At 43.7% G+C, this 27400-nt stretch overlaps 1 protein-coding gene across 1 annotated transcript; it reads right to left on the reverse strand.

The window, feature by feature from the left end:
• Nucleotides 1–6833: 6833 nt before the first annotated feature.
• SNRPA1 (small nuclear ribonucleoprotein polypeptide A') lies at nucleotides 6834–19744 on the reverse strand. The gene is made up of 9 exons (XM_027089074.1): nucleotides 19565–19744; nucleotides 17824–17971; nucleotides 16746–16824; nucleotides 12651–12697; nucleotides 12262–12364; nucleotides 11595–11674; nucleotides 11110–11185; nucleotides 10364–10457; nucleotides 6834–7255 (listed from the first exon to the last, which is right to left on the reverse strand). The coding sequence occupies exons 1-9, from the start codon at nucleotides 19644–19646 to the stop codon at nucleotides 7197–7199; spliced, it is 768 nt and encodes a 255-aa protein (XP_026944875.1). The 5' UTR covers nucleotides 19647–19744; the 3' UTR covers nucleotides 6834–7196.
• Between the last annotated feature and the right edge of the window lie 7656 nt (nucleotides 19745–27400).

Raw genomic sequence — 27400 nt, forward strand, 5'->3', positions numbered from 1 at the left:
CAAAAATAAATAAATAAATTTATAAAAAAATAATAAAAAAAAAAAGAGAGGGAGGATTGGGGATCCCCTTCCAGCCTCAAGGCTTGGTTTCTGTGTCCCGTTACAATCATTTATTCAGTCAACAAACATCCACTGAGCACCTACTACATGCTGCTATGGGTTCTCAGGACTGTTAGTTGTTCTGAGTAGTGGGTATCACCCAGGAGCCTCCAAAAGGGAACAAGTTTTGTGTGATGAAGCATCTGGAGGTGAGCTTCCAGTCCCGCTCTGCCACCCACCGTGTGGCCCTGAGGAATTCCTCCTCCTTTCTGGGCTTCTGCTTTCTCATCTGAAGAGGCACTGGGGAAAATGAGTTCCTGGAGCCCCCTCAGCTCTGACATGCTGTGGTTGGGTCTTAGAACATGTCTCTCCAGCTGAGTCAGCCGATGAGCACCGTGGAAAATAGCCACAACTCTCCCATGGCAGAGCTGGGCTGAGTTGAGTCCACAATCACACAGCTGTGCATCTAAATCCCTCCCCTTCATGGCTGCTGAGAGCACCCAGGGCAGAGGAGGATCAGCTCTTTCCGTGCCTGTGAAGACCCCCAGCTCTAGGTCCCTATGAGCTTGCCCAATGCTGCTGCTGCCCCAGAAAATCTTTTGGGGCATTTGTGATTCCCAAGTTCTCCCACTTGAAGTCAAGTTTGGGGCTCTCAAAGGGAAATAGAGGGAGACCACATGGAGGGGAGGAGAGGATGGTGTGGAGGTTCCATGGAGTCCATCCATCATCCACCTCCCTCTCTGCTTCCCTTTCTCTGTCACAGATGAAATTGGTCATGGCTCCCTGGAAGAACAGAGACCCCTGATGTGTTGGTGGGGAAGGGAGGGATCCCTGTGAGGCAGGCTCAGCGGGGAGACTGTTTTCTGCTGGACGAGTCTAGTTTCTCTTCACTCTGAACATTTGGGGACGTCAATTAATACCCCTGGTCATTCTGTCACTTATTGTCAGGTCACCCTATTAATCCATTTGTTCCCTCCTTTATTTAGATCATGCTGTTTGTTTTTTTTTTTTTAAGCAAGAGGGTGATTTATGAGAAAACAGGGAACCTAAGAACAGAGAATGGATTAGCTGTCTTTCCAGAAGACTGGAGCTGCAGCTGGTGAGACATGAGACGCCAGGTCTGCTGTGTTTCTTCCACCCTCCTGGGGCCATATGTTCACTCACCTCTGCTTCCATTTGCACAGCACTAGGTCCTCCTGTCTTTAAGTCTATTGGTTTCTCTCCAGTTCCACTGCCAGGGCCCTGGTCTAAAGTACTATCCTTTGTCCCGGGAAAACTGAAATGACCTCCTAATGTTTCTCCCCACATCCACTCTGCTGTTCTCACTACAGCCAGGGTGATTTATTAAAAATGGAAAATGTACTCAGTGGTATTCCACTGCTCCTAAGATAAACATCAAAATATTAAGCCTGGGGGCTTCCCTGGTGGCGCAGCTGTTGAGAGTCCGCCTGCTGATGCAGGGGACACGGGTTCGTGCCCTGGTCCGGGAAGATCCCACATGCTGTGGAGTGGCTAGGCCCGTGAGCCATGGCCACTGAGCCTGCGCGTCCGGAGCCTGTGCTCTGCAACGGGAGAGGCCACAACAGTAAGAGGCCTGCGTACTGCAAAAACAAAAAATCTCAAGCCTGGTGTGGAACTGGATTACAATTCACCCACATTCAATGCACTTTGCTGTCGCTCTCCTCTCACTGGAGGATTATACAGCCCTGCCCTTTGTTTCTCCAGTCACGGCAAAGGGGTTGATGAACAGGGAAAGAAATGTGAGCACACGCTTCAGAACCAGTGCATGATTTTCCTCTTTCCCTGGCAAAGGCAGTATCCAGATAGAGACTGCTCCATCAACCCGAGTCCAGAGGGAAGATGACACGGAGCAGAGCCTCGTGAGCACGCTGCATGAGTTCTTTGGTCTGGATGAAGGTTTGCTCTCTAGCCACTGCTTTTCTTACATGTATTACATTCATATGGTTTCTCTAGAGAGGGCTGGATTTTGGTATTTCTCTTCCTTCAGGTCAGTTATGTTCTGTTAAATCCCAAGTTGTTTAGGGTCTGGTAAAATAGATTCTCTTGAGGGCAGGCTTCATTAAGAAGAATAAAATGTTGTGGGCCTATTTCAAAACAGTTTCTTGTTCCCCTGCTGGACATGCAGCACACTGTCTCCAATTTTTCAGAGTGAGAACCTGGTAGGAATTCTGAAGCTAAGACTCACAAAAGTGGGTGAGGTTCTAAGACCCTCCCTAACACTGGGCCCCCCTAGAGTTTGTAACTCTTACACTTGCTGCACTGAGCCTCCAGCAATTTGTCAATCGTGGTTCAGGTTTCCTCCCTGGTGTCCATGGAGGTTTCTGCTTGCACATTTCTGCTTCAGTAAATGAGATTCTTTGTACCTACCTGTCTCTCTGATTTGGGGGCCAGCAATTTGCCTGTGACCTCAATTCTTTGATAGATCTAACAAAATTTACTGATTTTCAGTTTGTTTAGTTTTTTACTTGTTGTTAGAATGGCAACTTCCAAATTCTTCACATGCTGAACCAGAAATGAAGTCTGAATTGTTTTTTGTTCCTTTATTTCCCTGTGAAAGCTTTGCTTTATTCAATTGTTATTAATAAGTCTTTCTTCCCTTCATTCTTAATTCCTAATTATTTTTTGTACCATGATTTGTCTAATTATTCCTTCTTTGATAGGTATTTGATGACATCCAGTTTCACTATTATAAACAATGCTGCAGTAAGATTCATGTATATAATTTATTACACTGATATCTAACTGCTCAGTTTGCCTTGCTTTCTTTTAGTCAGCGAGCATGAGTCATATTTTTAACATTTCTTTTGTGGGGATTATTTGCTTTATAAGGAAGTTAATGCTGTCACTGAATAAAGACTCTTATGAAAAAACTGGACTTCAAGGTGGTCCATCTCAGTATTCTGGTAAAAAAAAATCGTGAAACTTAGTATTATGCTCACTCCATCACTTTTTAACAAATTAGTAATATTTTTTAAAGAATAAAAAAATACTTCATTCATCACAATACAATCTCTGAACAACACATCCTAAACTCAGGCTTATGTGGAAAGAGAGTGTACGTGACGGTTAAGGGATGGGACAGACTCCAAATTTAAATTTAAATGCCTCTACTCTTTGTTCAGGAAAAGTATGATTTTCTTTTGCCTTTGAAACTTCTGAGTCTAGGGGCTTCAGAGAGGATGAGATATTGCTGTTGCACGTGTTTCTCTTTCACTGTAAGGCTGCATCTTATAAAGATAGAATTGGGCATGGTGCAATAGATGTATGTGTTTTGGGTCAAACATTCAAAGTAATGAACCCATGATAGGGATCTACAACTTTGATTCTCAATAGAGAATATCCTTTGATTTCCCCGTTTCCATCCATGATTACTAGTAGAAATTCACCCACGTTAGGAGATGTGGTTCTGCTGATGGTGTCTAGCTTGAACATCAGTAGTCAAGGCTGCCATGTCCATGGGTGGATTAGAGTTGACCTCCTCATGACCTCTGCACTTGGCCATTGACAAGGGGAAAATAAGAATTTAAAACAGCTCAGTGTTAGACATACTCATTGTAGAGAGTTTGATTTGGTAAACCTAAGGGAGTACATGGAAAATGGAAGTTTTTACCATCCATAAAATTTGCAAAATTCTGATCTTTAAAAAAAATAACACTTTTCCCTCATGTATATACAAATGAAATTTCTATTCCTCTTTTTATTTTTAAAATTGCTTCCATTTATCTGATGGACTTATGTTTTAATCTGGGTTCTAAGAAGTGTGAAAGAACATCTTGGTCATTCAGATAAAGAAGCCATGACTTTCTTTGATTGGGGTTCTTTGATTTAATTTTTGATATTAAGCTATATGAGCTGTTTGTATATTTTGGAAATTAATCTCGTCGGTCACATCATTTGCAAATATTTTCTCCCAGTCTGTAGATTGTCTTTTCGTTTTGTTCATGGTTTCCTTTGCAAAAGCTTTTAATTAGGTCCCATTTATTTTTATTTCCATTACTCTAGGAGATGGATCCAAAAAGATATTGCTGCGATTTATGTCAGTGTTCTGCCTGTTCTCCTCTAGTTTTATAGTATCCAGTCTTACATTTAGGTCTTTAATCCATTTTGAGTTTATTTTTGTATATAGTGTGAGGTTTTCTAATTTCATTCTTTTACATGTAGCTGTCCAGTTTTCCCAGCAACACTTATTGAAGAGATTTTTTTCTCCACTGTACATTCTTACCTCCTTTGTTGTAGATTAATTGACCACAAATGGGTTTATTTCTCGGCTTTCTATCCTGTTCCATTGATCCATATATTTTTGTGCCAGTACCATACTGTTTTGATATTGTAGCTTTGTAGTATAGTCTGAAGACCAGGAGCATGATTCCTCCACCTCCATTCTTTCCATCTGTTTGTATGGTCTTCAGTTTCTTTCATCAGCATCTTACAGTTTTTGGAGTACAGGTCTTTTGCCTCCTTAGGTAGGCTTATTCCTAGGTATTTTATTCTTTTTGATGCAATGGTAAATGGAATTGTTTCCTTAATTTCTCTTTCAGGTATTTCATTGGTAGTGTATTGAAATGCAACAGATTTCTATGTGTTAATTTTGTATCCAGCAACTTTACTGAGTTCATTGATGAGCTCTAGTTTTCTGGTAGCATCTTTAGGATTTTCTACATATAGCATCATGTCATCTGCAAACAGTTTTACTTCTTTGGAGGGCTCAGGCAGGGAAGTGTGGAGCAAGGCCAGGCTGGGGTGAGCGGTCCCTGGAGTGGAGCAGGGTTCTCAGGAGATACTTTTCTTCCTCTCTCTTTCCCTTCCCCTCTCCTCCCTCCCTCCTCGGTTGTTGGTGGGGGTGGGGGATCAGCCAGCTGGCAGGGGAAGGGGCAGCTCAGGGGCCTGTAGCCCTCTGGAATTGCTGTGGCTTTTCTGCAGTCTTGTGCTTTGGTCATGTCATGGGATTGTAAACCTTTCCTGTTGGGAGCTTTGAAAGATGAGAGAGTTTTGAAAGATGAATCATGACTGGGGAGGGTGTAGGGAGGTCCATCAGGGAAATGCCCCCAAACTGATGATGGACACAGCACTAGCAATCAAAATATTGAAATCCAACCTGAGTGAAAACCAGACCCAAGTCTGAGCTCACGCCAAGTACCTACTCCACTGTCAAGAGCTAAAGTGTTACCACCTGGCTTTTTGAACATTATCCCCTCCATCAGAAGCTGCAAGTGTCACTCAGACACCCAGTAGGCTGGCCTCTGCCAGGGAGGCCTTTTCAGTGCCGCCAGGGGCTGAGTATAAATCCTGGTTCCTGACGGCACAGGCCCTTCCTGACATGGCACAATCATCCAGAAAAATGATTTGCTAAAGAAGAGGCAGGTAAGACCACACTTTACCTCCAAAGAGAAAGAGAAGTGCTTTTTGTAATCAATCAGTAAACAGATCATAGGGGACGGCCCCGGAAGGAGTTGAAGATGTAAGGAAGGGGTGAGCAGTAAGGCTAGAAATCCTGAGTGCTATCCTCCGATGGACAGCTCCTGGGAACCTGCTAGAAGCACAGAGCCTCAGGCCCCACAAAAGACCCTGCACTCTGGCAAGACCCCCAGGGTTCCCAGTGCACTGGAGTTGGAGAGGCACTGGTCTAGGGTTGTACTGAGGAAATCTAAAGGCCAGGTCCTCCTGATGCCCAAGCTCCATCTCCTTTCCGAAGCTTTCTGAAGGCTCTACCCATTCTTTTCTCTTCGTTGCTACCGCACTGAGGTTTAGCCCCACTACTGTGTGAGGTTCTGTCTCCCCAGTTAGACTGTCAGCTCCTCCAAGCAGGAGTTTCTTCGTGTCCCAGGCATCTTGTATATGCCTTACACGAACAGCAACTAGTCCATCAGCAATCACCCCAAACTGTTTCAGGGCCTATTTAGAGGAGTGCTTCTCACATTTAGAAATCATCCAGGGAGCTTTAAAAAACAACCCAAACACGAGCAGATGAGAAAAGATGGCTGGTGAAGGCACTCCCCTCCACCACCTTGATTTTTATTTATTAAAAAATTTATTATTTATAAATTTATTTTATTTATTTATTTTTGGCTGCACTGGGTCTTCGTTGCTGCGCACGGGCTTTCTCTAGTTGCGGCGAGCGGGGGCTACTCTTCATTGCGGAGCGTGGGCTTCTCACTGCAGTGGCTTCTCTTGTTGCGGAGCACCGGCTCTAGGTGCGCGGGCTTCAGTAGTTGTGGCACGTGGACTCAGTAGTTGTGGCATGTGGACTCAGTAGTTGTGGCTCACGGGCTCTAGAGCGCAGGCTCAGTAGTTGTGGTGCACGGGCTTAGCTGCTCTGCGGCATGTGGGATCCTCCTGGACCAGGGCTCGAACCCGTGTCCCCTGCATTGGCAGGAGGATTCTTAACCACTGCGCCACCAAGGAAGCCCCACCTTGATTTTTAGATTAGCCCAAACTGGCCACAGCAGGGTGTTAGGACTGTAATGGGCACCCAGGAGCTGGACACCACGCCTTAGTGGGCTGCCGGGCAGCCCCAACTCCTCCACTGCATCCTCAGTGCTGGAACGTGCTGCTGCTCTGCACAAATCCCACCAACTGACAGGCAGACATCACATCCCCTCTAACTGTCCCAACCAGCAGTTCATCGTTTGCATGTTTGTACATAGGGTTAAATAAAAACTTTAAAGGATGTTGACTTCTGTAAAGCCCTAGAGCCTGGCTGCCTTTAACAAAGCTCTTGTTATTTTTCATGCAGAAAAAAAAATGCACCCAAGATCGCAAATTCTGACAATCAGTGGCAGCACACAGATAATTGTTAAGTTTTATTATGAATTTAAAAACCTAAACATTTCATGAGGACTGGGAAGCCTACCCACAAGATCCGCCCTCCTGCATTTCCAACTCCCACACGTCCAGGCCTCACCACACATACACCCCAATGATGTGCAATCCGCAGCACAGCATGTCCTTTATTTGCACTATTGATAGAAAACTGGCATTTAGATTTCAAAATTTTTATTACAAAATTACCAGCAGTCTTAAGCATTTCAACAATGCTTATGAACTCTACCTTGCTGACACAAACAAAGCTATTCAAAAAGCAGGACCTGTCTGAAGTGGACTCTTGTACGTCCTGAGATCCTTAGAGGCCACCCTGCTCAGGACCCATTTGTGACTGTGTCTTCTTCCATCTCCTCTTCACCATCATCAGTGGGGCCTAGAGAAAAACACAAAGCCAGAAGTAATATCAATTTTAGAGAATGTGCTTGCTCAGTGTGTGAGCGCCCATCCGTGAGGCTGCTGTGTGCCAGGCCCTGGGCAAGGTACAAAAGCCCAACAGCGGCCTCTGCCTTGAGGAGTTTAGGGTCTGGAGACCATCTATCTTTGGCAGGTATTGGAAAGGATTGTCAGTTCCTAAGGGGAAGGGTCACAAAGGTGTTTTATGAAAGTCAAACTCTTTGCCTGCCATTCTAGTCAAGCTGATAACTCTTTTTTTTTTTTTTGCGGTACGCGGGCCTCTCACTGCCGTGGCCTCTCCCGTTGCGGAGCACAGGCTCCAGACACGCAGGCTCAGCAGCCATGGCTCACGGGCCTAGCCGATCCACGGCATGTGGGATCCTCCCGGACCAGGGCACGAACCTGTGTCCCCTGCATCGGCAGGCGGACCCTCAACCACTGTGCCACCAGGGAAGCCTGATAACTCATTTTTTATAAACACAAAAAGCTTACACTTTGTGTTTTGTTCTTGCCACTACTATGGGCAAAGAAACTGGGAACACTCAAAAAAATTTTAAAAAGGGGCGGGGGGGGGAATACCTACCACATGCTGGGGATAGTCAGTTAGTGACTATGTCTCTAAATTAAGAAAAATATGGCAACAACAATGAAACAGTTGTTATTTGTCAACAATTTATTGCAGATATTTTAGTCAATGTATTCTGATAAAGGAAATGTTTTAACCCTGTCAATGTTAGGGAAAATTTCTCATGTTTGTTTCTAGTTAGACCCAAACATTACATTTCTAGATACAGGAAGTGCTACTCAGAAGCCTGGGCCCACTGAAATTGACAGAACCAGGACCAATCTCCATCTTCCTGTCCTCAATGTGCCTGCATGTTTAGATGACACTGAAAAATCCAAAGCTAGCCTAAGGCTCAAATAAAACACTTTAGGGGAAGCAAATTAATTCAGTAATTTTGTGATACTGCAGTCCCAATAAGCAATTAGACACAGCTTCCTCCCCCAAGCTGTTACCAGGGAGTCTTGAAAGCCTTTGACAGACCTGTATTGTTCTCAGGACTGCAGACCTCCTCCGGCATGGGGACTGCAGGCCTGCAGTCCCCGGAGGGGCTGGACTTGAGAGCTCACTCTGCTGCCCGTCTCACCACATTCCCCCCCATCCCTTGACCTTGGCTCACACTGTCCTCCTTCAGTCCAAGTGTGCAAGGTTCTCTTAAGGCCAGTGCAGTTCCTTGCCCTGAGAATGCCATTCTGCATTTGTCTAGTTCAGGGGTTCTCAAATATTTTAATTTTAGGACCCAAAGAGCTTTTGTTTAAGTAGATTACGTTTATCGATAGTATGTTAGAAAATTAAAAGTATTTTAAAAAACAGTAATTCATTAAAACAATAAATCTATTATATAGTAACAATGTTTATATTTTTATAAAATATAACAATACCAATATTTTCTAAAACAAAAATATTTAGTGAGAAAGTCGGCATTATTTTCTAGTTTTGCCCATCTCTGTAATGTCTGCCAAATAGCAGCTGGACCCGTGTACTGACTTCATCATTCCACTTGCTACAGTATGTTGTTTTGATTGAAGGGTATGAAGAAAGTCAGCCTCACACAGACATGTAGTTAGACAAGGGAGGAGTATTTTAAGTCTTTGCAGGCAGTTGTGGATATTCTTTTCTGATACTATGCCCAAACTTGACAGAAGTGGTAGTTGTTTTTTTTTTGGCCACACCACTTGGCTTGTGGGATTTTAGTTCCCCGACCAGGGACCGAACCCAGGCCCACAGCACTAAAAGCCAAGTCTTAACCACTGGACTGCCAGGGAAGTCCTGAAAGTGGTAGTTTCTTAAAGGTTAGATTGCAGTGTGGAGTCTGAAACCTTATCAATGAACTTTTCATACTCTCTGACTTGAAAATCCACCAGTTTATTCTGTACTCTGAATGGATGCATAACTCTAACATCATTTGGAAAACGTTGTTCACTGAGTTATACAGGTCTTCCAAATGTTGACCCATTTCTTTATATGTTATATAAAAAAATCACATTCATTAACAGCAACAATTTCCGCAGAGAAGTCTGGAAGTACTGGGAAACTGTCAAGGTTAAAATTGTGGAAAAAAATTTTCCCAGCTTTTAATTTCTGCTTGAAAATTTGATTATCATTGGTAACAAACACTAGCTGCTCTCCTTGAAGTGGCAAGCTCACTCCACGTTGGTGAAGCTGCCTGCCTCTCACCTGAGCCAGCACAAGCGCAGGGAGCCAACCACCCACGTAGGCACAGAGGTGCTTTATGCACCCCCATTCCATCGTCACCCAGGAAACCAAAAATGTGTGCCCCAGGGCCCCAAGGACCACATGGATGAGAACCACTGGTCTAATTAACGTCTTACTCATTTTTAGCTTCAGTTCCAGCATTATTTCCCCAAGGAAACTTTCCCTGAGCTGCCATTCTAGACAGAGGTCCCAGTTACATTCATATCAAACTTGTAATATGCACGGTCTGGGGTAGTTTTCACTTTATACCCAACTGTCCACCAGTCTGCCTGACACAAAGCTGGCATTTACTATCAGAAGGGCTCACACCCTATGCTCAGTGCTACCTACGAAGTATCTTACTTAGTCCTCCCAACAACCTTTTGAGGTTACCATTATCACTATCTCAGATTTAAAGATAAGGACACAGATTTAAGAGTAAGTAGAGATTAAGAAATTTACCCAAGGACAGAACTGGTGAAGCTAAGCTCTGACCCTCAGTCTATCTGGCTCTGGAGCCTGTGTCCTCATCTGCTAAGCTAGCCTACATGGACAGGCGTCAAAGGCAACACGGTCACCTCCACTGTTCGCTTTCATTCCATGGCTATGAAATAATGTTTGTCTCAACTTTTACAAAAACCCCAGAGTCCTAGAACATAACATTCTTTAACAAATGATTTCTCTTCAAAGAGCATTTAAAGGCATTTTGTGTGGATTAGATTAGATGGTAATGAGGCACTATTGTAGCATTCTTGGGTCGTAGCATCTAAACTGTTTTGCAATCACTCCAAGTGTACCATTAATTTGGAAATAAAGACAGAACATTGTTACCTGATCTGCGTTCTCTGCCAGGTATCTGACCGGACTGAAGCAAGCCCTTCAGCCGCTCCACTTCAGCCAAAGTTGATGCGTTTGCTATAGCATTCTGGATGCCAGGAGACAATGGAGACGGACAGTTACTTTCATCTAAGCCTCCACCACCCAGAAAACACTCACAGGAATTCACACCATCTTTTTGAGTTGGAATATTAAATAGTTCTTTGTTGGGGGAAGAATTTTACTGGCACAGTGAAATCAAGCCCAAAACCAAATCATAAATTTCCAAAATTGGTAAACAGCTGTAGACCCTATTATAAGAGAGCAAATAATCGCTGCTCGTGTCCTAAAATCTTAGCTAACTGAAGTACCTATTTGGAATTATGCTACTGGATAATTTAGGAGGCAGTATTATAAAATTAGGATTTCTCATCAAGCAGGATCTTTCAGGTAGCAAATCTTTCAAAGTAAAAATTAAGACAGCATGCAAAGGTAACTAACTGTTCAAATAAAACACATCCTGGGAAAATGAGAAAGACCAGAGTTGCCTCCACTTTGACTGGCTCATATAATTAATTCAAGTCAAAGTCTGGTCATATGATATCTTTAAGCTAGTTTTTCCTTACACAAAAATACAGCTGGATTCTAACAACTGTGGGGAAAATTTGCAGTGTTTGATTTATTACTTGGGTTATTACATAATTTTGTGTCCTAAACCCATAACAGCTCACTCCAGTCCAAGAATCCTAACACATGATTACCTTGATTGCTTCCACATCCCCTGGAGATGGCCCACCTTTCTTTTTGTCAGTTGGCAAACCAGCACCTGGATTGAAACTTGGGAGGGGAGGGAAGTACAAAACTGTCAAATCCAGACCAATAGAAATTGCTTCTCTTTTACTTTCAAAAGCTTTTGAAAGTAATTCAACCAGTGTAGTATCTTATCTTTGTTAACAAACTGATACAAGAAACTCTCTCCTTCAGAAACACCACCCAGTTCATCTTCCTACAGAGAAAGGAGGACGTATACAATATCACACTAAGACTGAATACTGAAATATTTGCTCTGCTACCCTGGTAGAAATCTCATGTGATACATGGACCACTGATGGTCATGGATCACCATCACGCAAATTTAGTACTGTATTAGTCACAGGCGTTTCATTTCATTTTGCAGGAGGCAAAATGCCAGACAGATAATGTTTCTGAAGGTGAAGTGGAGTGAAGTTGGATATCCGGATCTTACGTTTTGCTTCTCCTGGCAATATCCTTTGCAAGTTGTGCACCCCGTTTGCCCTTGAACATTTTCTCTGCTTCCTGACGCTCCTACAGCGACACCACACACATAGTTAATGGAAATAGGAATACCACATGCATTTAGATGCATTCCTCAGAAAACATGGAAGAAAACTCTCCTGGAATACTCTGGGCTGGTGAAAATACCACGAAGCCAATTTCACATTAAAAGGAGACACAGTGGTCGCCTTTCTGGTGAAGGTCCTTGAAGAAAGTTCCCTCTCCGAGTTTCAAGGAGGGGCTCTCAAGGAACTAAGAAGGTTAAAAAAAAAAAAAAAATCCCCCAATAAAGGGAAAATCATTCTAACAATTAAAGGTACTGAAACGTGGATTACATTACACTCCCCACAGGGAGTGCCTCTAAGCAGGCCGTCTGCTGTGACAGTGCCCACGGCGGCTCTGAGGCTGTGCCACCTCTAGAAAGGCCAGCCCCACACAAGACAACCGGAACTCAAAGTCCCACCATAAACACCGTATGCGAAAATTGACTTAGCACCCCCTCCCCATTCTCATTATCAACCAATGATAAAAATCACTGGGCCATTTAAAAAGTCAGTAACGAAAGTATAAAGGAAAACACACCAATCTATAATGACTTACAACAGAGTAATACTTACTTTTAGTTTCACCTTCTGGAAATCCAGTACTCTGACTTGTGGAACTTTATAAATCACATATAGTCTGTAATGCTTCTTATTTGTTACAGGATTCCTTAGAATACTACAAGAAAAGGAACAATACAGTGCCAATGTTGTTCACAGCACAGCATTCAAGAGGTCCATTTTAATAAAATCTAATGAGTCCATGAAGTAAGGCAAAGTTCACTATTCACATTTCAATGTCATAAGAACTTAACACTAGGGAAATTTTAACATAGCCCAAAGGAAATACTTTCAGTATTTGTTTTTTAAAGGTACTTTTTACTAACTGATGACTTTAAGATCAAGGCTGGTAATGGTGTTATTTTAAAAGACTTTATTGTCACCACCACAAATAATTTCCATACCTTAAATAAGTCAATGATTTGAGAGATGCCAAAGGGTCCAGATCACCCTGTAAAATAACAGCCACGGGTAAGAACATGAATACCACACCCCATTTTGATACTGTGAAATGGTGGATGCCTTTGGAGCAAGGACTGATCTTGCTTTTATGCATTTGTTTTTCCTGCCCCAGAACCGCACAACACTAGCACATCACAGATGCTTGGTACATTTCTACTGAATACCCTGGTTCATAAATTTGAGCTTCTTAAACTTAATATCTTGGCCACAACAGTTTCTGTCTCAACAGCAGAAGAGACAAAAAAAAAAAAAAATCATTTCCTGTAGCAAGTTCAAAAGGACTACTGAGCTTAAAGCAGTGACTGAGAAAAGAAAGCAATGTGAAAACTGCTGTAACTTTTGAGCAAGTTGTTCATATAGGGAACCTCAAACCGTGATCTTGGTGTAAGGTGGTTTTTCCTGTTGGTGCCTGGGAGCAACACGGGTATGTCATCTTTGAGGGAAGGCAGCTTTATTCTAGGTGCCCCCAAACCTCTTCAAATAAAATGTTCAAGGACAAGGAGTACACTTAAAAAATAACGTATATATTGGGCTTCCCTGGTGGTACAGTGGTTGAGAGTCCGCCTGCCGATGCAGGGGACGCGGGTTCGTACCCCAGTCTGGGAAGATCCCACATGCCGCGGAGCAGATGGGCCTGTGAGCCATGGCCGCTAAGCCTGCGTGTCCGGAGCCTGTGCTCCGCAACGGGAGACGCCACAACAGTGAGAGGCCCGCGTACCTCAAAAAAAAAAAAAAAAAACAAACGTATATGGGAAGGCGGCAGGTTAGCTTTTGAATCTTCCCAAATTATGTCATAAAACACAGTGCCACAAGGATAGGAAAACCAAAATGTACGGTCAACTACAAGCAAACTAGATGAAAAGGTACTCTGGCAAGAACCTAACACAGAAGCCAGTGAGGACAAACTACTGTGAGAGCTACATGACTTGCCTGGTGACAACATCCATAAAGGAAGAAGAGAGGAAAGGCAGAGAGGCGTCCAAGAGACCCGAGAACTCCAAAGCGACTGACAGGTGCCCGGTTTGAGAAAGGATAAGCAAAAGATAGGCATGTCCCAATAATGAACACATTAAGTGTGTGATGATGCCTGAAGGGCTCGAGCAATCTGGGACTTCACTCCACCAGAAACTGCCCTTTCCAGAACAAAGCCCCACATGGAGGAGAAACTGCTAGAACAGATCTGAACTAAGTGGGACAGGGCCAAGAGGGACAATGAGGAAAAAAGTACAAGTAAAAGCAGGAGAGGGCAACACAGCCAGGTGCTCAGAAAGCTGCCACTTTTAAATACCTCACAACAGCATGGGAGGGAGCTCTAAAGCTTGCTACTGGCACGCCATCACTAAAGGAAATCTAAAGAACAATCCAAAAAGGAACAAAGGAAGACAAATACTGCCTGACCTCACTTTTATGTGGAATCTCAAGAAAAGTCCAACTCACAGCAACAGAGTTGAATGGTGGTTACCAGAGGCTGAGGGGATGGAGGAAAGGGGAGATGAGCTATTGATCAAAGAGCACAAACTTTCAGTTATAAGATAAATAAGTTCTAGAGATTTCAGGTACAACATTGCGACTATAGTTAAAAATAACATATGGTGTACTCAGTATGATAAAAAAGTAGATCTCAAGTATTCTCACTGCACACACGAAAAGGTAACTAGGTGAAGTGGCGAATATGTTAGTCTGTGGTAATCATTTCACAATGTATACATGTATCAAATTTCACATTGTACACCTTAAACATATATAATTTTCATTTGTCCATCATACGTCAATAAAGCTGCAAAACCAAAAGAAAGGAAGAACGGTAAATTTAGTCACAGACACACATACGGACTGTGCAAAACACAGTGACGTCTTCACGGGGAGGTGGGGGGCGGTGAGATGGTTAAGGTGCCACATTATTCAGGAGGTAGAGGTGCTGGTTAACTGCTTTACACTTGGATAAATATGGGTGTGCTAATTCCTAGGATGCTAAGAATAGAAACAGAGTCTATTTAATAATTAGTTAATCTCTAAACTATCAGAAGGAGAAGTGGAATGCCAAAAAAAGAGAGAGCGAGCAATACAGGAGAGAAAAAAAATTGCAGATAGATGGAACAAATAAAAAATTCTAGAAAAGAAAGAAGATAAACTCAAATATACCAGTAATTACATTAAACATAAACAGACTATTTCATTTAAAAGTCAGACTTCAGACTGGATTTAAAAAAAGAATCCTATCATATGCTGTTTTCAAGAGACAAATCTAAAATATAAGTACAGAAAAACAATGTAAAGTTAGGATGAAAAAAATGATTATGCAAATACTAATTGAAAGAAAGCTTGTTTTGGTATACTGCAGCAGATAAAATAGACAACCAGGGTAAAACAGCACTAATAAGATGTAAAGAGGGTCACCACACATAAAAGGTTTATTTCACCAGTAAGATACATAAAATTTGGATATATCAAATAAAATAACCTAAAAATACATAAAACTAAAATTGACAGAACTCCAAGGAAACAGTCAAATCCACTATCACGCAGGATTTTAATACACCTCTTTCGGTGACTGATCGGACAAACAGCCTTCATCTTTGCAAACAGCTTTAAACACAATTACAACACACAGAATATACTGCCCCCATCATGCCACAAGTTCCCTATGAACGCACATACCTCATATAGTTTAGAAAGGACATGCCCTCAGATCAGTGCTTTCTTACTTTTGGAGTCAAGTACTCCTTTGGGAATCTGAAAGAAGCTTATAGACCTCGTCCACCAGGAAAGGAACAATCAGGGAAATAGGGAAGGGAGGGGTTAAGGGCATAATAACCTTAAATCAAGTTATATCATATGAACTTAAACATCCAGTATTTAAGTGAGAAATTTAGGTTGCAAAACAATGTATAGTATAAGCTCAATTTTGTTCTGTTAAAAACAATGTATAGTATAAGCTCAATTTTGTTTAAAAAAATTTTTGTTAAAAATTTAAAATTATTAATTAAAAAATTAGAAATTTAAAAAGCATAAGAATAATCATATCCAAATAGAGAAAATGAAACTTGCCCCCTATCTTATAAGAAACTGGATTTCAGGGGCTTCCTTGGTGGCACAGTGGTTAAGAATCCACCTGCCAATGCAGGGGACACAGGTTTGAGCCCTGGTCCAGGAAGATCCCACATGCTGAGGGGCAACTAAGCCCGTGAGCCGCAACTACTGAAGCCCGTGCACCTGGAGCCCACGCTCCACAAGAAGAGAAGCCACCGCAATGCGAAGCCCACTCGCCACAACTGGAGAAAGCCCACACGCAGCAACGAAGACCCAACGCAGCCAAAAATAATAAAATAAATAAATAAATTTATAAAAAAATAAAGAAACAAAGTATAATGTTTTTTTTAAAAAAAACAGATTTCAAATGGATCGTTGATCTAAATGTGGAGGAAAACAATAATTTCTCGAATAAAACTCTCCAACAAAATTTAACGTATGTCACATATGTAATTTTCTAGTAGTGACATTAAAACAGGAGAAACTAATTTTAATAATACATTGTTTTACCTATTTTCCAAAATATTACCATTTCAATGTCAGTTTAAAAAAATTGATAGTTTATATTCTTTTTTTTTTTGTACTAACGCTCTAGAATCTGTAGTGTATTTTATATTCTAGTATATCTTAATTCAAAGTAGCCACTTGTGGCTAATAGCTACCATACTGGACACTGTGATTCTAGAAAACAGAATATGTGAGTTTCTTTATGACCCTGGGGTAGGGGAAGCTTAACAGAACTCAAAAGTACTAATAACAACAGACTGATGAAATGGATTATGCTTGAATTAGGAACTTCTCTATCAAGACCCTAAGAGAGTCAAAAGGTGAGCTAGAGAGTGGGAAGATATTTGCAACACATAACCAAAAAAGGCCCTTTTCCTGAATTAATTAAGAAAAGAAAAAGGATGATGAGATAATTTTCTGGATTTTCCAAGTTTTCTATAAAAGGCATGTAGTACCTTTAACTCCTCCCTGCAAATACGTTTTTCCCCTGTTCAACTTACCAATTCCACAAGACTGTTGTTGGTGAGAATGAGTTCTGTCAGACAGGGCAGAGCCTGATCAAGTCCCTCACCTATACGGCTAAAATAAAAAGAAAAAATCTTAATGAAAGTAAAAATTAAGTAAGCTAACAACTTCATCTAAGCCCTTGCCCAGAGGACTTCAAAGCGGGAAGAACCTTAGAGATCTTTCTTCCAACACTCTAACAGAAGGAAAATGAGGCACAAAGAGGAAACTTGTCTGAGGTCACAGAAGTGGGATGATTTTAAAACCCATGCCTCCTGAAACGCCTCCTGAAAGCTGCCGAGGGCTCCTTCCACTGCTACACTATCTAATGAGACCTAAGACGAAGAGAAAGTCCTGTGTAAATAAACTTACTTTGCTCATCTCAGGACTTGTGTGCAGGTAGCACAGAAATACAAGTGGTTCTGCATTCACAGCTCAAGCACAAGATACACCAACCAAACCACAACGGAATAGTTAACTCATGAGAAATACACCTATTAAAAAAACGCAACTCAACACCCAGAACTTCTTAAAGACATTGTCTATAGACCTTTAATAACTTTTCTCCAACAAAATTTACAGAGATGATGAACGTGGGTCAAAAAAAAAAATCTTTATTTCAATAAGCAATATTCTAAAAATCAGCTGCAGTTAAAGAAAAACAAATAGCAGAGGATTTGAGGTAGAATGAGATGTTCAGTCAAAAATATAATTGTTGAATTTTATGTTATCTCTTTAATATGACCCCTCTGATAATTTTAATTATTTTAGATATCAACCAAAATATGTACAAAGCAGCATGTTTTTAACTTAAATTAGAAACTTACCATGAACATATATATATACACACAAGATTTCTGAATAAATGCAAATAAGACTAGACCAATGACAAATTAATCTCTGGATCTGTATGAGACAAGTGCAGCTCATTTTCCATTTAAGGAATATGTAGGTTAAAAAGAAAAATAAAGAAATATGTAGGTTTAACTGGCAGTATATACTGCAACTTCTTCAGGGAACTCTGCAACATTTACTCTAGGGGGAAAAAGCTACTTTCCACTAGTAGACAATTACCATATTCTGTTGTTGTTCACTAATAATGTTTTCAGTCTTCTCAACAAAGGAAAACCATCCAGTTTCCTGATTTCATTGTCAGAAAAATCAATGGCATCAAACTGGTCTAAGGTAGCGCCTAGATTTTCAATGACAGGAATTTTATACCCTGCAAAAAGGAGGAAAAAAAACACCCACACAAGTATTAATATAATTAAAAGGCACCTAAAACATTAGCAGCATTTCATGTAATTGGACTCACAGCTAATGTTCCTTCCAAAAGTGTTTACCTAACACCTATGCCGTTGCCAGACACTGCCAGGTACTGGCACATAGTACAAGGAACAAGACAGTCACAAGTCCCAGCTGCCATGAAGCTTATAGTCTAGCAGTGGACATGAAGATGGCGATGGTGACAAGGGCAGTAATGATGAGAATACTTACTAGCAGTAACTAGTACCTAACAGTTTTCAAGAATATTTCCAAGGTGCCTAATGCTGCTCTAAGCAAGGCCCCAGAGCTAGTGAAGTGGCCTAAGAGGACTTTACGCTGTGAGCTGCTTAACTGTCAGCGTCCAAACGTTGTTCACACATGGTGGACAACAGCCCTCAACCTCTTTTGCATCCCACAGGCCCGATTCCTAGAACTCATTGGGATGTCTTCATGATATCATGACAGTTCCCCCTTACTTCACCTCCCCCAGCTCAAACCCAGAGTTGAAAGTCAATAGTTCACACACAATGGTAAATCACCCTGTGGACAACTCAAATACTCCCTGATTTGTCTAACACGGGCAAAATTATTGTGCTAAGTGCTCGGAGAAAAAAAGAAGTTAAACGAGCCAAGGTGAAAGTACACAGTGCAGAGCTGTAAGGGCTACATCAAAGTAAGTGCTGCACCAAAACAAGACTCCTCAACGTTGGGGTGCACTTCAGACTCAGAGAGAAGGCAGGGATCACCTGTGCCAAGACTGTGAAAGCGGTCGGTTACGCTTGAGTTGAACCTTTCTCTAAGAAACTTAGTTTCAACAAAACGAAAGTACTGGGCTTTGTCAGCAAACAAAAAAGCAAGCAGAGAGCAGAGCCCACAGCCGTGCTGCTCCGGCGACCGCGCTTTCCCCGTGGGAGCGAATCTCAGGCCAAGACTAATTATCTTATCCCCGGAGAAGCCGCCCCTTAAAATGCTGACGAGCTGCACGCCGAGGCGGAAATCACTACAGGAACCTAACAGTTCGAGGTCTTCCGCGACCCTTCCGCAGGCACCGGGCAGCGCCAGCCTCGCTCCCACAGTCCGCTCTTTGCAATGTTCTGGTAAAAGGGGAAAAGACGACTGAAGCCAATGAGGGGCAAATATCGGGAAGACAATCGCTTTTGTCCCGTACTTCGTCTCCTCGCTCCCTTACCCTGTCTACACTCTCACGACAGCAAGTTAACGCGTCTCGCTCCGCACGAGGGTCGCAACCGCTAGATCGTGTATTTCCCGGCCCCGCAGCGGCTCAGGCCGCGAAGCCCGCCCGGCTGGCCCGGCACAGGCCCGCGGTCCTACCGGAGCATCGCGGCGGCCCCGTGTGTGCGGAGAGGAGCTGGGGTGAGGGGCGCCTCAGAAGGGCCCAGAGACGGCTTTTCGCCGACGACAGCGGGACCCAGCCCGGCTCGGAGCCCGGGACGCAGGCCGCCGGCCACGCTCCGGCCCTGGCGCACGCGGCTAGGCCGGGCCGCCTGGCGGGCGGGGAGGCCGGACCGCCCGCCCCCGTCCGACTCACCCCGCAGGTCCAGCTCGCGGTCCCGCACGGCGTTGGTGTACTGCGCCGCCTGCTCTATCAGCTCCGCCGTCAGTTTCACCATTCTGCCACCTCCCGCCCGCCTCGCCGCCCGCTCCTCTCGCCGCACTGACGTCCCGGCATGCCCCGCGCCCGCGTCTGCGCCCGCGCCAGGCAGCACCAATCGCCGCCGGCGTGCGCGGGCTGAGCAGCGTCCAGGCTGAAGCAATCGAGGAGCCATGCCCCTGGGCTCGGGCTCCGCTCTGGTTCTGGCTCTGTTCCTCTGGCACTGCCGCGGTCTGCAGGGCCTCCGAGTCCAGACAGCTGTGTCCGCAAGTTAACAAAATGTGAAAGCCCCCAAAGGGAACTTTCTCGTGCATCCGTGCACCGTGAGGTGAAAGGGAGGCTGTGACTGTCCTTACTCCACCCGTGGGTCCAGTGATGGGTCCCGGATTTTGGCCCCCGGCGTACCAGATGAGGACGGGCTGGGTCGCCCGGCCCGGTCGAATTTGTGGTTAGGCCTGTGCTCTACAGACAATTAGATATTCATGTTGAAGCCTGGTACACAGGAAAGCGCGCAGATCAGAAATCTGCAGCAGAGTGAGCACACCCGCGTGGCCGCCGCCGGCCTCCTAAACGAACACTATTCGGAAAACCTGCCCGCCTCCCCCCTCCCCAAGGGCAACTGCGAATCCAACACCATAGATTAGTTTTGCTTGCTTTTGATATAGACTCATGCAATCTGGCTTTGTGCCTGGTTTCTTCGGCTCTGTGTCGTGCCTGGAATCCATCCAGGTTGCAGGCAGCAGAGGTTTGTTTACTTGCTGTTGTATAGAATTCCATTGTGTTTCTCACACCATAACTTATCCATTTTGCTGTTCATGGACATTAGAGTGTCCAGTTTGGGGCTGTTCTGCATAATGCTGCTATAAATTTTCATGTGCGTGGATCTGATGCACGTGCATCTTAATTTCTCCAGGAGTGGAACTAATGGGACATAGGATGTGGTATCATCGATAGATAATGCCTGACGATCACTGCCAAGAGGCTGAAATAATTTCCACAGTCTCTAGTGGTGTGTTAGGGTTTCCATCACTTCCAACGTCAGCCTCATTGGCACTGTCAGTCTTTATAATTTTAGCGATTCTGGTGGGTGTGTAGTGGTATTGCACTAATGCTTTGCTTTTCTCTAATAACTAATAAAGTTGAGGATCTTCTGTATATGTTGTCCACTCTTGATATCTTTTGCAAAGTGCCCATTCAAGTCTTTGCCCATCTTTTTCTGTTGGGTTGTCTGCCTTTTATTATTATTCATTATGGGATTTCTTTATATATTCTGGATATGAGTATACTCTGTGGTTTACCTTTCACTTTTTTTTTTTTTTTTTTTGTTAAAACTGCTTAAATACCAAAGACCTCACAGGGAGTGGAAATACTGTCCTCACATACATCCTCATTATAATCCAGTTTGGTCTAGGAAAACATCTTATTCCCCAAATCACCAAATCATGATCTGGGCTGTAAATTGAATCAAAAGGATAAGAAATGTGACTGCCTCTCCCATTTTGAAAAAGAAACAAGCTTTCAAAGGGTCCGATTCAAGAACAGACATCAGAAGAAGAACTACTTAGCTCAGGAAGCCCTGCCCATTGACAGTGTCTTTTGTCCTATCTTGGGGAGGACACTTTTACTATGGTCATGTAGGTCGGGGACCCAGAAAGGGTTTTCTGCTTACTGACCTTTTCACCGTTAATGAAAAGGTGTTGTTTAATGACCAGAAGTTTCTAATTTTTACATAGTTCAGTTTATGTGTATGTGTATTCACGTGTGTGTCTTGTTTGAGAAATCTTCCCTAATCTCCAAAATGTTTTTCTGTGTTATCTACTAGAGGCTCAGCTGTTTTATCCTTCACATTTAGCTCTCCAATTCCCCTGGAATTGATTCCTTTTGAACTTTCTATTGAAGCATGATATACATGCAGCAGACTGCAAACTACACACACCCAAGCAACTGACATCCAGATCAAGAACAGGAGATTGCACATTCCAGAAGCACACCTCTTGCCCTCTTCCAGCCACACCCTTGCCCCAATGGTAACCACTAATCTAACATCTTGCGTAGATTGGCTTTGCCTAGTTTTGTATTTATGCAAAATGCAATTGCACCTTATGCACCTCTTGCTTAACCTGTTTGTGTGTAGATGTAGTTCATTTATTCTCGTTGTTATATAGTTTCTCACTGTGAATATTCCACAGTTTGTCTATTCTGCTGTTGATGAGCATGGGTAATTTTCAGTTTGTAGCTATTATAAATAGTGCACCTACTAACATTATAATAAATATCTTTAAGTGAACACATATACTGATATATACTTGGAAATAGAATTGTTGGGCCATAGGGTTTACTTACTTTCAGCTTAAGTAGATACTACTAATTTTCCAAAGTGGTTGTACCAGTTTATACTCCTTACTGACGTTTGGTATCGCCTGTCTTTTTAAGTTTAGCCATTCTGGTGGGTTGGTAGTGGTATCCCACTGTGGTTTTCATTCTATTTCTCTGATTACTAACACAGTTGAGAACTTTAAAAAATATATATTTATTGTCCATTTAATTAGCTTTTGTGAAGTGTTTGTTTAGGTGTTTTGTCTGGTTTTCTATTGGGCTGTCCTTTTTTACTGATTTGTAGGTGGTTTTTTTTGGATAGAAGTCCTTGTGAGATAAAAGTACAGTAACTATCTTCCCTCTCTCTGTGGCCTTTTCACTCTGTTAATGCTGTCTTTTGGTGAACAGAAGTTCTTAATTTTAACATAGCCTAATATACGCACTTTTCCCTATATGGTTAATGTTTTTTGAGTCCTCGTTAAGAAATCTTTGCCTATGCCAAAATTATAAATCTTTTCTTCTAAAAGCTTTATTGTTTCCCCTTCCACATTTGGATTTGCAATCTGTCTGGAATAGATTTTCATACATACTCTGAGGTAGGGATCAAGATATATTTTTTCCTCATCTGGGTATTCAGTTGATCCAGCACCATTTATTGAAAAGCCCATCCTTTCACCATTGTGCCACAGTGCTATCTCCTTTTTCATAAATCAAATGTCTAAATATGTGAGGATTTACTTCTGGACTAGCTATTCTGTTCCATGGGTTTAGTCGCCTATTTTTGCATACCATCTTACTGTCTTTATAATAATAAGATCTATTTTACTCTATTTTTTTGCGGTACGCGGGCCTCTCACTGTTGTGGCCTCTCCCGTTGCGGAGCACAGGCTCCGGACGCGCAGGCTCAGCGGCCATGGCTCACGGGCCCAGCCGCTCCGCGGCATGTGGGATCTTCCAGGACCGGGGCACGAACCCATGTCCCCTGCATCGGCAGGCAGACTCTCAACCACTGCGCCAACAGGGAAGCCCTAAGCTCTATTTTAAAACTTGATATTCGCCTCAAAAAGAGAGCCACTTTGTTTTTCAACATTGTCTTGGTTATTATTGCCCTTTGCATTTTAATAGAAATTATAGATAAATCTTGTATCTAAAAATGAACCCATACTTTGATTTATATTGTATTGGATCTGTGGATGAAGGGAATTTTTTTTTTTTTTTTTTTGCTGCGTTGGGTCTTCGTTGCTGCGTGCGGGCTTTCTCTAGTCGTGGTGAGCAGGGACTACTCTTCGTTGCGGTGCATGGGCTTCTCTTTGCGGTGGCTTCTGTTGTTGTGGAGCATGAGCTCTAGGCACACGGGCTTCGGGAGTTGCAGCATGTGGGCTCAGCAGTTGTGGCTCACGGGCTCTAGAGCGCAGGATCCAGTAGTTGCGGCACATGGGCTTAGTTGCTCCGTGGCATGTGGGATCTTCCTGGACCAGGGATCGAACCCGTGTCCCCTGCATTGGCAGGCGGATTCTCAACCACTGTGCAAGCAGGGAAGTCCCTGAAGGGAATTCTTATCTTTACAATATTGAGTATTCCAATCCATAAACATTTATTTAGATCTTCTTTGGTTTCTCTTAGTGTTTTATAGCTTTTGTGTAGAGGTCCTATACCTCTTTTACTAGATTTATTCTAGTTATTTAATAGTTTCTGATGCTGTTGTAAACAGTATCTTCTATTTTAAAAATTCCATTTTCTAATCATTGAGTGCTGGTATATTGAAACACAGTTGATTTACAGTGGAAATACAATTGATACTGGCATTGTATCCAGCAGTCTTGCTGAAGTCATTTACTAATTCTAATCATTAATCTATAACTGTTCTTTTGGATTTTCTACATGCCTAACCCTGCTCTTTGAGAATAATGAACGTTTTATTTCTGCCTTTCCAATTCTTATACCAGTTCTTTATGTTTTGCCCTATTGCTTTGGCTGGGATCATCAGCACAATGTTGGATAGTGGACATCCTTTAGCAGGCATCACTTCATAGCCCAGGGGCGGGGGTGCGTACGGGATGGAACCCTCATCACCTGATCAAAGTTAACACCACCAATAATGGAACAAGTCAAAGTCTTGTATCACCTACTAGGATGCAATGACAAGAACACAGCATGGCTTCGGAGAGATTCATGTCAAAGACGCTTGACCTGAATGGAAATATGAGGAAACCTCAGACAAGCACACACTGAGGGGCAGCCTACAAATAACTGGCTGGTCGTCTTTAAAAGGTTCAAGGTCATGAAAGTCAAAGAACCAAGGAACTGTTCTAGATTGAAGGCTAGAGCCCTGATGAGTACATGCAGAGAGTGATCTAAATTGGACCCTTTTGCTAAGGGCATTATCAGGACAGCTGGCAAGACTTGAATCCAGTCAGAGGATTGATGGTAGGAATATACCAATTTCCTGATCCCCATGGTTATGTAGAAGATCCTTGTTCATGGGAAATAATTCAAAGTATTTAGGAGGTGGTAGGATATTACATCGGTAATTTACTTTCAAATTGTTCAGGAAAACATTTCTTTGTACTGTACTTGCAACTTTTCTGTAATTTTGCCTTGCGATTGATTGTTTCAAAATAAAGAAAACAATCTAAACTTCACTTCATTCCCGAGAGAACCACCAGGTGGAGTCCTTAGACCAGAGAGCTGATTTGACAAGCCCTTCTCCTATTCAATTAAAAACAAAAGGGTAAGCAATTATACTTCAATAAAGATGTTAAAAAACAAAAACAAAACAAAACAAAAAAAACAGAAGGGTTTATTTCTTTACTTTAAAAAAGGAAAGTAGTGCGGGTTTCCCTTGCTTCAGCTCACAAACAGGGACATAAGCTATAGCTGGTTTTATTCATCTTAGGGTATCTCTAGGAAGTTGAGAACAGGTTTTCTTTTTTGATTTCATTTCTCTTGGCTAGGGTTTCTCAACCTCCTCGGCACCTTTGGGGGCTGGATAATTCTTTGCTGCGGGGACCGTCTTGTGCATTCCACGATGTTTAGCAGCATCCCTGGCCTCTACCCACTAGATGTCAGTACAGACGTCTCCAGGGAGACAAAAATCACCCCCTGGGTGAGAACCACTGTCTTTGCAATGAGATGTGCTCTGCTCTGGGCACGCTGGTGCCCATCTGCTCAACAGGACCACCCTTGGTGTAGCTGATACAGAGTGGGGGGTGCCCAGGGGAGGGGCAGCTTTGGGTGGTAGGAGCTGCTGTGCCATGTAGGGGGTGCTGTTCCGTGCACGGACAAGCCGCAGAGCCTGGGGCGTCAGGACAGCCTGAGACAACCAGCAGGACGGATAAAGCCTTGGCTCATGAAGGAAAGCAGCCGAGAAGTCTGGGACAGGATGCAAACTCCTTTCTCATGACAGTCGGCCCCTAGCTGCCTCTCAGCCGGCTGGGCAGAACCTTACAGTGCCAGAGAATGGCTATGGTGTATTACTTTCCATCACCCTTGCTTGTTCTTATTAAAATAACCTTCCTTTTACTTCACTTCTCCACCTCCTTCCCATTTGCGTCCTGTGATCTAAACCTCCACCCCTCACCTGCTCCCAGGGGCCCCAGTGTGCCCCAAGCTTGCAGGCTTAAGGGTCCTCCAGCCACATTATCAATGATTTAAATGCAATGAAGGGCAGTCCCCCAAGTTCAAGGGAACTGCACCATTGGCCACATTTAGACTATGTTGCCCCCCTCCCCCACCGCCGTTTTGTACTTAAAGCTCCATTCACCCCCCTCCTTCCCACTATAAGTGCATCTCCTGTAAAAAGTGCAATTCTCCCCAGCCCTTTGAAGAGGTACAACGTATAAAATCAGCAGTGGCCTGGGAGGGATGGGGACGTGCATCTGGGGACCACTGTGAGGTGCCAAAGACTTTGGGGACAAGGTCAGAAAAATGTCATCCCCTGGCAATGAAGACAGCTTAAACTGAATGCATCGTGGCCCTGTTTGGCCAGCTGCAGAAGTGACCATCCCTCCTGCCAAGAGCCAGCCTCCCTCCCGGGGCACACGATGGAGCACCCTCGCCAGTGGGAGGCCCCAGACAAGTCACTTCAGCTCTACGAGCCTCGGTCTGTGAAATGAGGGGTTTAGAGGACATGCCCCACGAGTCCATCATGCAAAACAAAATCCATAGACGTGTCCTGCCCCAACAGAGTCCAGATAATCTTAAGGTCGGACCATTTGCAAACAGGCATTTTATGTGGTCAGTCCCTTTTAACAAGGGGGTGATTGGTTCTTAGGCCTTTGTGAACACCTTCTCAACTCCGCACTGCACTCGCCGGCCCCGGGACAGGCTGGCCCAGCCACTGCCGGGCGGGTATGTGCTGCCCGCTGGCCTTCTTGTAGGTGGTGTCCTTTGGTAATAACAGGACTTGATTTCTGGTTCAGTTGCAAACATGTTAAACCATGAATTCTCAGTGGACAAAAAGCTCTAGGGGCTAAAATGGTGCCCTGCACCAGAGGTGCTTAGCAAGTTGCTGGTTTTAATTCAATCAGGCTCCTGGTGGAGGTTGAATTCTTACTGATATTCTGCCCAGTCCTGGCTACTGTCTCCCAAACACACTCACTCAGTCCTTCATTACGTCACATTTGACAACTCGGGCCAAGTCCTGCTCGTGGCGGCAGCTAGCTGGCAGGTCGCATAGCCTCTCCCTGCTTTCCGAGAGCTGCACGCTGCTCCCCACCTCCGGCCACGTGGTCACTGGAAGGGCTCCGGGGCCACGTGTCCCTGTGGCCAGAACTGGTGGAACCGGGCAAACACAGATGCAAGGCAGACGAACCCGGGCCCGAAGCAGATTCAGAAACCTTTAGAGGGCTGGATGGGCACCAATTTTTCTTGGGAGCTCTGAGTGGTTTTGTCATTTGTCCCATCAAGTGGACAGAGAGGAGGCACTGCTGCAGTGAGGGTCCAGGTGACACTTAATGCTTGTCCCAGGGCTCCCAAGCCCCGGCTACATCTTTCCTGAAATTCCGAAACAACCCTGGAATCCCAAAACAACGGCCCTCCCCGACTTTTGTCTTTTCCCAAGTCAGTTCTAGTCAGTGCATTTCCTATATGTGCAGACAAAGGACTCCTAGTAAGTACAACTCCGACCTCACAGAGAGGCCAGGGTAAAAATCCCATGTAGCGCGGAGCCCACAGGTGCGGGGATTTCAGCCACTGTGTGGAAGACAAGCTGTAACCTAACGAAATCATACTCGCAGCCAGGTGAAGAGGCTTGCAGTCTGGGCTTCTGTGGCCTGAAGAAGGTCTGTTTGCCAAAGGACACCCTGGAGCTGGAACTCTGGGATTCTCCCACGACTTTGCTGCAGCATTATTCGCTAAAGCTCAAAGACCTTGAAATAAAAGCACACATAAAGCCATTTCACACACTGGCCAGTACCCACGTTTCAACGTTGTGCCTTGGGAAGAAACACAGGCTCC

Source organism: Aethalodelphis obliquidens, unplaced genomic scaffold (assembly GCF_003676395.1).
Source record: "Aethalodelphis obliquidens isolate GAN/ISIS:26980383/991018 unplaced genomic scaffold, ASM367639v1 scaffold65, whole genome shotgun sequence".
In the NCBI taxonomy this organism is placed as follows: Eukaryota; Metazoa; Chordata; class Mammalia; order Artiodactyla; family Delphinidae; genus Aethalodelphis; species Aethalodelphis obliquidens.